At 43.9% G+C, this 10,003-nt stretch overlaps 1 protein-coding gene across 2 annotated transcripts in view; it reads left to right on the top strand.

Moving 5' to 3' along the window:
- Window positions 1-420, top strand: part of LOC121558218 — a 14,948-nt gene extending 14,528 nt beyond the window's left edge. For both annotated transcript variants that reach the window (XM_041871703.1, XM_041871704.1), the window contains one exon: window positions 1-420. This exon is cut by the window's left edge and continues 157 nt beyond it. In XM_041871703.1, the coding sequence (XP_041727637.1) occupies window positions 1-309 (309 nt within the window). In that variant the 3' untranslated portion in view covers window positions 310-420.
- Window positions 421-10,003: the final 9,583 nt, after the last annotated feature.

Raw genomic sequence — 10,003 nt, 5'->3', positions numbered from 1 at the left:
TACCTCCCAGGCCCCATCAACAACAACAGCAACCACCGCACTAGTGGTGCTCACACCATCATCAACAACAACAACATCAGTGTTCCAAACATTCCAAACACCAATACCATAACCAATAGCAACAGTGTAACTGTCATCAACTCCACCCCTAATCAGAGAGGACATGCCCGCCTCCTCTCTGTCCAGCAATCGTGGGACTTGTTTCAGTTGAACTCTGATCCTGCGGCAGGTTTCTACTATGACCCGGAAGTGAAAGGAGCCCTGGGGGTCACCGGGGGAGGGGTGGAAGGTCAAATCCTCTGGCAGTAGCATTCTGGAATTATAATGAATAGAACATACATGTATAGGACTACATTCACATTTTTTAAAAACTTGTTTTGCACCATCGAAAGCATTTAAAATATATAAATAGACTGGGAAATCTGTAAATGATGTGTATTGAGTATTTACATTTTTTGAATTTAAATGTTATTAAAATATATATATATTTTTATCTCTCTGTATCCCCGTTTTTCTTTCCCGCTCACACATCCATCCATCCATCCATCCATCCATCCATCCATCCATCCATCCATCCATCCATCATCCATCCATCCATCCATCCATCCATCCATCCATCCATCCATCCATCCATCCATCCATCCATCCATCCATCCATCCATCCCTCCCTCCCTCCCTCCCTCCCTCCCTCCCTCCCTCCCTCCCTCCCTCCCTCCCTCCCTCCCTCCCTCCCTCCCTCCATCCATCCATCCATCCATCCATCCTACATCCATCCATCCACCCACCCACCCACCCATCCATCCATCCATCCATCCATCCATCCATCCATCCCTCCCTCCCTCCCTCCCTCCATCCAGCCATCCATCCAGCCATCCATCATCCATCCATCCATCCATCCATCAATCAATCAATCAATTTTATTTTATATAGCCCTTCTTACATCAGCTAATATCTCGAAGTGCTGTACAGAAACCCAGCCTAAAACCCCAAACAGCTAGTAATGCAGGTGTAGAAGCACGGTGGCTAGGAAAAACTCCCTAGAAAGGCAAAACCTAGGAAGAAACCTAGAGAGGAACCAGGCTATGAGGGGTGGCCAGTCCTCTTCTGGCTGTGCCGGGTGGAGATTATAACAGAACCATGCCAAGATGTTCAAAAATGTTCATAAGTGACAAGCATGGTCAAATAATAATCAGGAATAAATCTCAGTTGGCTTTTCATAGCCGATCATTAGAGTTTAAAACAGCAGGTCTGGGACAGGTAGGGGTTCCATAACCGCAGGCAGAACAGTTTAAACTGGAATAGCAGCAAGGCCAGGCGGACTGGGGACAGCAAGGAGTCACCACGGCCGGTAGTCCCGACGTATGGTCCTAGGGCTCAGGTCTCTCAGTTGGCTTTTCATAGCCGATCATTTAGAGTTGAAAACAGCAGGTCTGGGACAGGTAGGGGTTTCGTAGCCGCAGGCAGAACAGTTGAAACTGGAATAGCAGCAAGGCCAGGCGGACTGGGGACAGCAAGGTGTCATCATGCCCGGTAGTCCTGACGTATGGTCCTAGGGCTCAGGTTCTCAGAGAGAAAGAGAGAACGAGAGAATTAGAGAGAGCATACTTAAATTCACACAGGACACTGGATAAGACAGGAGAAGTACTCCAGGTATAACCAACTAACCCCAGCCCCCCGACACATAAACTACTGCAGCATAAATACTGGAGGCTGAGACAGGAGCGGTCCGGAGACACTGTGGCCCCATCCGAAGAAACCCCGGACAGGGCCAAACAGGAAGGATATAACCCCACCCACTCCGCCAAAGCACAGCCCCCGCACCACTAGAGGGATATCCCCAACCACCAACTTACAATCCTGAGACAAGGCCGAGTATAGCCCACAGAGGTCTCCACCACAGCACAAACCAAGGGGGGGGCGCCAATCCATCCATCCATCCATCCATCCATCCATCCATCCAACCAACCAACCCTTTCTCCATCCTTTGCCTAAATGGGTAGATATTGACATAGATAGGCTAATGTTGACAGGGGTGCACATCTTGTCTCTACAGCTCTCGAAGTGGTCCTAGTCACTGTGAGTTTCAGTTGATGGTTATCTGGATGTGCGTACCAAAATGGCACCCTATTCCCTATGTAGTGCACTACTTTCGACCAGGGCCCATAGGAATCTTGTCAAAAGTAGTACACTATATGGGAAATATGGTACAATTTCCTACCTTCATCACCTGGGGCGGCCCGTCAGGAAGTCCAGGACCCAGTTGCGCAGGGCGGGGTTCAGACCCAGGGCCTCGAGCTTAATGATGAGCTTGGAGGGTACTAGGGTGTTGAATGCTGAGCTATAGTCAATGAGCAGCATTCTTACATAGGTATTCCTCTTGTCCAGATGGGGTAGTGCTGTGTGCAGTGCGATGGCGATTGCATCGTCTGTGGATCTATTGGGGCGGTAAGCAAATTGAAGTGGGTCTAGGGTGACAGGTAAAGTAGAGGTGATATGATCTTTGACTAGTCTCTCAAAGCATTTCATGATCTAACTGTAAGTCGCTCTGGATAAGAGCGTCTGCTAAATGACTAAAATGTAAAAATGATGACAGAGGTGAGTGCTATGGGGCGATAGTCATTTAGTTCAGTTACCTTTGCTTTCTTGGGTTCAGGAACAATGGTGGCCATCTTGAAGCATGTGGGGACAGCAGACTGGGATAGGGAGAGATTGAATATGTCTGTAAACACACCAGCCAGCTGGTCTGCACATGCTCTGAGGACGCGGCTAGGGATGCCGTCTGGGCCGGCAGCCTTGCGGGGGTTAACAGGCTTAAAGGCCACAGTCCTTGGTAGTGGGCCTCGCCAGTGGTACTGTGTTATCCTCAAAGCGGGCGTAGAAGGTGTTTAGCTTGTCTGGCAGCGAGACGTCGGTGTTCTTTTGTAGTCTGTGATTGTCTGTAGACCCTGCCACATACGTCTCATGTCTGAGCCGTTGAATTGCGACTCCACTTTGTCTCTATACTGATGTTTTGCCAGTTTAATTGCCTTGCGGAGTGAGTAGCTACACTGTTTGTATTCTGCCATATTCCCAGTCACCTTGCCATGGTTAAATGCGGTGGTTCGCGCTTTCAGATTTGCGCGAATACTGCCATCTATCCACGGTTTCTAGTTAGGGTAGGTTTTAATAGTCACAGTGGGCACAACATCACCTATACACTTCCAGATAAACTCAGTCACCGTTTCAGTGTATTCGTCAACATTTTTTTTGCAAGCTACCCAGAACACATCCCAGTCCGCGTGATCAAAACAATCTTGAAGCGTGGATTCCGATTGGTCAGACCAGCGTTGAATAGTCCTTAGCACGGGTACTTCCTGTTTGAGTTTCTGCCTATAGGAAAGGAGGAGCAAAATGGAGTCGTGGTCAGATTTGCCGAAAGGAGGGTGGGGGAGGGCCTTATAACCATCCCGGAAGTTCGAGCAGCAATGGTCAAGGATTTTAGCAGCCCGAATACAACAGTCAATATGTTGATAGAACTTTGGCAGCCTAGTCCTCAAATTTGCTTTGTTAAAATCCCCGGCTACAATAAATGCAGCCTCAGGATATGTGGTTTCTAATTTGCATAAAGTCCAGTGAAGTTCTTTGAGGGCCGTCGTGGTATCGGCTTGAGGGTGTTCAAAGTTTCGTATATTTTTTTATAACCCAACCCTGATCTGTACTTCTCCACAGCTTTGTCCCTGACCTATTTGGAGAGCTCCTTGGTCTTCATGGTGTCGCTTGCTTGGTGGTGCCACTTTCTTAGTGGTGTTGCAGACTCTGAAGCCTTTCAGAACAGGTGTATATATACTGAGATCATGTGACAGATAATGTGACACTTAGATTGCAGACAGGTGGACTTTATTTAACTAATAATGTGACTTCTGAAGGTAATTGGTTGGACCAGATCTTATTTAGGAGCTTCATAGCAAAGGGGGTGAATTCATATGCACGCACCACTTTTCCGTTATTTATTTTTTAGAATTTTTTGAAATAAGTTATTTTTTTCATTTCACTTCACCAATTTGGACTATTTTGTGTATGTCCATTACATGAAATCCAAATAAAAATCCATTTAAATTACAGGTTGCAATGCAACAAAATAGGAAAAACACCAAGGGGGGTGAATACTTTTGCAAGGCACTGGAGTCTCAAGAAGCCCAGTTCTATTCTCAACGGTAATGGAATACAGGAATGATGGTTGCTGATAATGGGCCTCTGTACGCCTATGTAGATATTCCATTAAAAATCAGCCGTTTCCTACTAAAATAGCCATTTACAATATTAACAATGTCTACACTGTATTTCTGATCAATTTGATGTTATTTTAATGGACAAAAAAATTGCTTTTCTTTCGAAAACAAGGACATTTCTAAGTGACCCCAAACTTTTGAACGGTATTGTATGTAAGCGTTGTTGTTCACTAGTCTACTCCAATTAAGGGAGGGGTGGAAAAGTTAAAGGAAAATAAATTATAAAAAAAGTATTTCTATGTATCTGTAGACATTGTTCATTTATAAAAACAAATAGCAGGTGAACAGCACTATTGTCGTGCTTAAGTTTAAGGTCAGAATACGCATAGAGAGAAACGCGCATCAAATTGAAATTACATTCCATCTACACGCGCTTAACTTGGGTCCTAAGTGTTTGCCTTAAACACAGTGAAATGGCAGATTTTAAACATGTTTGAGATATTAAAAAGATCACTGAATACCTACAATGTCTCACTTGACATTGAATAATGTACAGTTGAAGTCGGAAGTTTACATACACTTTCTTGTTAACAAACTATAGTTTTGGCAAGTCGGTTAGGACATCTACTTTGTGCATGACACAAGTAATTTTTCCAACAATTGTTTACAGACAGATTATTTCACTTATAATTCACTGTATCACAATTCCAGTGGGTCAGAAGTTTACATACACTAACTTGACTGTGCCTTTAAACAGCATGGAAAATTCCAGAAAATGATGTCATGGCTTTAGAAGCTTCTATAGGCTAATTGACATCATTTGAGTCAATTGGAGGTGTACCTGTGGATGTATTTCAAGGCCTACCTTCAAAATGTGCCTCTTTGCTTGACATCATGGGAATATAAAAATAAATCAGCCAAGACCTCAGAAATAAAATTGTAGACCTCCACAAGTCTGGTTCATCCTTGGGAGCAATTTTCAAACGCCTGAAGGTACCACGTTCCTCTGTACAAACAATAGTACACAAGTATAAACACCATGGGACCACGCAGCCGTCATACCGCTCAGGAAGGAGAAGCGTTCTGTCTCCTAGAGATGAACGAAATTTGGTGCGAAAAGTGCAAATCAATCCCAGAACAACAGCAATGGACCGTGTGAAGATGCTGGAGGAAACAGGTACAAAAGTATCTATATCCACAGTAAAACGAGTCCTATATCGACATAACCTGAAAGGATGCTCAGCAAGGAAGAAGCCACTGCTCCAAAACCGCCATAAAAAAGCCAGATTACGGTTTGCAACTGCACATGGGGACAAAAATCTTACTTTTTGGAGAAATGTCCTCTGGTCTGATTAAACAAAAATAGAACTGTTTGGCCATAATGACCATCGTTATGTGTGGAGGAAAAAAGGGGTAGCTTGCAAGCTGAAGAACACCATCCCAACCGTGAAGCACGGGGGTGGCAGCATCATGCTGTGGGGGTGCTTTGCTGCAGGAGGGACTGGTGCACTTCACAAAATAGATGGCATCATGAGGAAGGAAAATTATGTGGATATATTGAAGCAACATCTGAAGACATCAGTCAGGAAGTTAAAGCTTGGTCGCAAATGGGTCTTCCAAATGGACAATGACCCCAAGCATACTTCCAAAGTTGTGGCAAAATGGCTTAAGGACAACAAAGTCAAGTCATTGGATTGGCCATCACAAAGCCCTGACCTCAATCCTGTAGAAAGTTTGTGGGCAGAACTGAAAAAGCGTGTGCGAGCAAGGAGGCCTACAAACCTGACTCGGTTACACCAGCTCTGTCAGGAGGAATGGGCCAAAATTCAACCAACTTATTGTGGGAAGCTTGTGGAAGGCTACCCGAAACGTTTGACCCAAGTTAAACAATTTAAAGGCAATGCTACCAAATACTAATTGAGTGTATGTAAACTTCTGACCCACTGGGAATGTGATGAAAGAAATAAAAGCTGAAATAAATCATTCTCTCTACTATTATTCTGACATTTCACATTCTTAAAATAAAGTGGTGATCCTAACTGACCCAAGACAGGGAATTTTTACTAGGATTAAATATCAGGAATTGTGAAAATGTATTTGGCTAAGGTGTATGTAAATTTCCGACTTCAACTGTATGTGTGTTTATGTATGTACAGTTGAAGTCGGAGGTTTACATACACCATAGCCAAATACATTTAAACTCAGTTTTTCACAATTCCTGACATTTAATCCTAGTAAAAATGTTCCTGTCTTAGGTCAGTTAGGATCACCACTTTATTTGTGTGTGTGTTGTGTTGTGTTGTGTTGTGTTGTGTGTGTGTGAGTGTGTCTTCTTTTGTAACTTTTGTAGTTGGTGATCTCATAGTACAAACAGGAAGTTATTCTCCTGTTTGTCTATTGCTAGCAGGATGATGATTATGATGAAGAATATTAAGAGACAATAGTTGTTATGATGATGATGATGATGATTAAGAATAAGATGGTGACGAAGATGACGATACAAAATAATATGATGATGATGATGGTGATGGTGGTGATGGTGATGGTGATGATGGTGATGGTGATGATGATGATGGTTATGATGAAGGTGATGGTCTGAGTTTTACAAACATAATGCTTTAAACTACCCTTCTGACCATACAGTATGTTATCTGAGAGTATTGGCTGTCCAACTGGTGATAATTGTCTATCATAGTTCTGTGTCTATTCTCTAGTCTAATGGTCTGTCTCTATTCTCTAGTCTATTTTAATGGGCTGTCTCTATTCTCTAGTCTAATGAGTTGTCTCTATTCTCTAGTCCAATCGGCTGTCTCTATTCTCTATTTTAATGGGCTGTCTCTATTCTCTTGTCTAATGGGCTGTCTCTATTCTCTAGTCCAATGGGCTGTCTCTATTAACTCTTCTAGTCTCGTGGTCTGTCTCTATTCTCTAGTCTAATGGTCTGTCTCTATTCTCTAGTCTCGTGGTCTGTCTCTATTCTCTAGTCTAATGGTCTGTCTCTATTCTCTAGTCTAATGGTCTGTCTCTATTCTCTAGTCTAATGGTCTGTCTCTATTCTCTAGTCTAATGGTCTGTCTCTATTCTCTAGTCTAATGGTCTGTCTCTATTCTCTAGTCTAATGAGCTGTCTCTGTTCTCTAGTTAATGGTCTGTCTCTATTCTCTAGTCTAATGGTCTGTCTCTATTCTCTAGTCTAATGAGCTGTCTCTGTTCTCTAGTTAATGGGCTGTCTCTATTCTCTAGTCTAATGGTCTGTCTCTATTCTCTAGTCCAATGGGCTGTCTCTATTAACTCTTCTAGTCTCGTGGTCTGTCTCTATTCTCTAGTCTCGTGGTCTGTCTCTATTCTCTAGTCTAATGGTCTGTCTCTATTCTCTAGTCTAATGGTCTGTCTCTATTCTCTAGTCTAATGGTCTGTCTCTATTCTCTAGTCTAATGGTCTGTCTCTATTCTCTAGTCTAATGGTCTGTCTCTATTTTCTAGTCTAATGAGCTGTATCTGTTCTCTAGTTAATGGGCTGTCTCTATTCTCTAGTCTAATGGTCTGTCTCTATTCTCTAGTCCAATGGGCTGTCTCTATTAACTCTTCTAGTCTCGTGGTCTGTCTCTATTCTCTAGTCTAATGGTCTGTCTCTATTCTCTAGTCTAATGGTCTGTCTCTATTCTCTAGTCTAATGGTCTGTCTCTATTCTCTAGTCTAATGGTCTGTCTCTATTCTCTAGTCTAATGGTCTGTCTCTATTCTCTAGTCTAATGGGCTGTCTCTGTTCTCTAGTTAATGGCCTGTCTCTATTCTCTATTCAGACTGGTACATATTTTCTTAGGCCGTTTCTCTTTCCAACGTGTAAGTGTATTTGTTAGTCTATGACCCTGTGCGTGTGTTCGTTACTGTGTGTGTGTTCCCTGTTTATAACAGAAAGCCATACTGGACCAGTACCAGACCTCACCGTGACCATCTCATCTGTCTGTTCTTAGAGGGTCTTACCGAACCCCTTCCCCATCCCGCCAAGATTGTGTATGTGTGTGTTTGTTTTATTGCGTGTGTTCACTAAAAGTGAAGGTTATTGGTCAGTTTGAAGCCTTTTTCCACATCATACTCTCCCATTGACCTCTGTGGAGCCAATTGATTGTAGTGTAGTACCAGTGATCACCACAGGGTGGCAGCAGAGGCCTGTAAAACAGATCCATCAGCATCACTCAGACAGTAGAAGGAGCATTAACCTAGGAAGGAATGTCTAAGATGACATGGATGTGGTAGTGCACACTTGGCAGACATTCACATTTACAGCTGAACAGCTACTGAGATGAGATGAGGTGAGATAATAATATGCCGTTTAGCAGACGCTTTTATCCAAAGCGACTTACAGTCATGTGTGCATACATTTTTACGTATGGGTGGTACCGGGGATCGAACCCACTACCCTGGCGTTACAAGCGCCGTGCTCTACCAATTGAGCTACAGATGATGAGATGAGTGTGTGTGCTGAGGTGGTAGTCAGATCTTGATGGCTGTGTGTGTGTGTGTCAGTGTGTCGGTAGTTGGAGGTTAGTGCTGGGTAAAATGACTAATGCAATGAATGTCTTAGGCATAGACATTTACAGAGCAACTTACATTTAGTGAGTGCATACATTCTTTTTTATACACTGGCCCCCCATGGGAATCGAACCCACAACCCTGGCGTTGCAAACGCCATGCTCTACCAACTGAACTACATCCCTGCCGGCCATTCCCTCTCCTACCCTGGACCAATTGTGCGCCGCCCCGTGGGTCTCCCGGTCGCGGCCGGCTACGACAGAGCCTGGATTCGAACCAGGATCTCTAGTGGCACAGCTAGCACTGCAGAGCCTTAGACCACTGCGCCACTCAGCCACAAGTGATAAAAGGTGCTTCCTCAGTCCCTCCCCTCTCTCATTGGCACTGGGAGTTTCATGGCACTGCTGACAAATGCCAACAGGCTTGTTCTGGTTGTCCATAAATTTTTTGCATTGGTTGAAAACATTGTTTAAGACATCTCTCTCTCTCTCTCTCTCTCTCTCTCTCTCTCTCTCTCTCTCTCTCTCTCTCTCTCTCTCTCTCTCTCTCTCTCTCTCTCTCTCTCTCTCTCTCTCTCTCTCTCTCTCTCTCTCTCCAGGATGTTGCTGTGCGTTGCCGGGGTGGGTCGAGGAGGTCTGGGGTTGCTGGCGGTGAAGAGGGCGTATCTTCTCTCTCGCTCCGCCCATTTGTCCCCCCAGAACCTTGAGTATTAACCAATCAAAAAGGTAATAATGGCCAACAGAGGTAAGGCTCAGCCCACAACATGACAAGACATGACATTATAACTATGGCCATGAGTGACATCACTTGACAAGACTGGACATCAGATTGCATCACATCTCATGGCAGTGGTTTATGTCCCAACACATTACAGACATCTCATCCAATATTATATTATCTTGAATTTTGACAGCCTTTATCACATTGCATTAGAGCTCATTCTGTCACAACACATGGCAATACCTAAGGTCTACTGTATTTTCCAGCACATTACAATTCATCTGGGTTACACATGATATCCTATTGCGTCATGTATCTAACCATTTCATTGCATTAGATCTCATGATATACCATCACTTGGCTATAGCTAGATGGTAGCTACACAGACAACTAGCCCAGCTCAAAGCTACACAGACACCTAGCGCAGCTCAAAGCTACACAGACAACTAGCCCAGCTCAAAGCTACACAGACAACTAGCCCAGCTCAAAGCTACACAGACACCTAGCGCAGCTCAAAGCTACACAGACAACTAGCCCAGCTCAAA

The sequence above is a fragment of the Coregonus clupeaformis genome, unplaced genomic scaffold (assembly GCF_020615455.1).
Source record: "Coregonus clupeaformis isolate EN_2021a unplaced genomic scaffold, ASM2061545v1 scaf0812, whole genome shotgun sequence".
Lineage (NCBI taxonomy): Eukaryota > Metazoa > Chordata > Actinopteri > Salmoniformes > Salmonidae > Coregonus > Coregonus clupeaformis.
The sequence above is the reverse complement of the archived record's forward strand: the minus strand, read 5'-3'. Positions and strand labels throughout refer to the sequence as shown.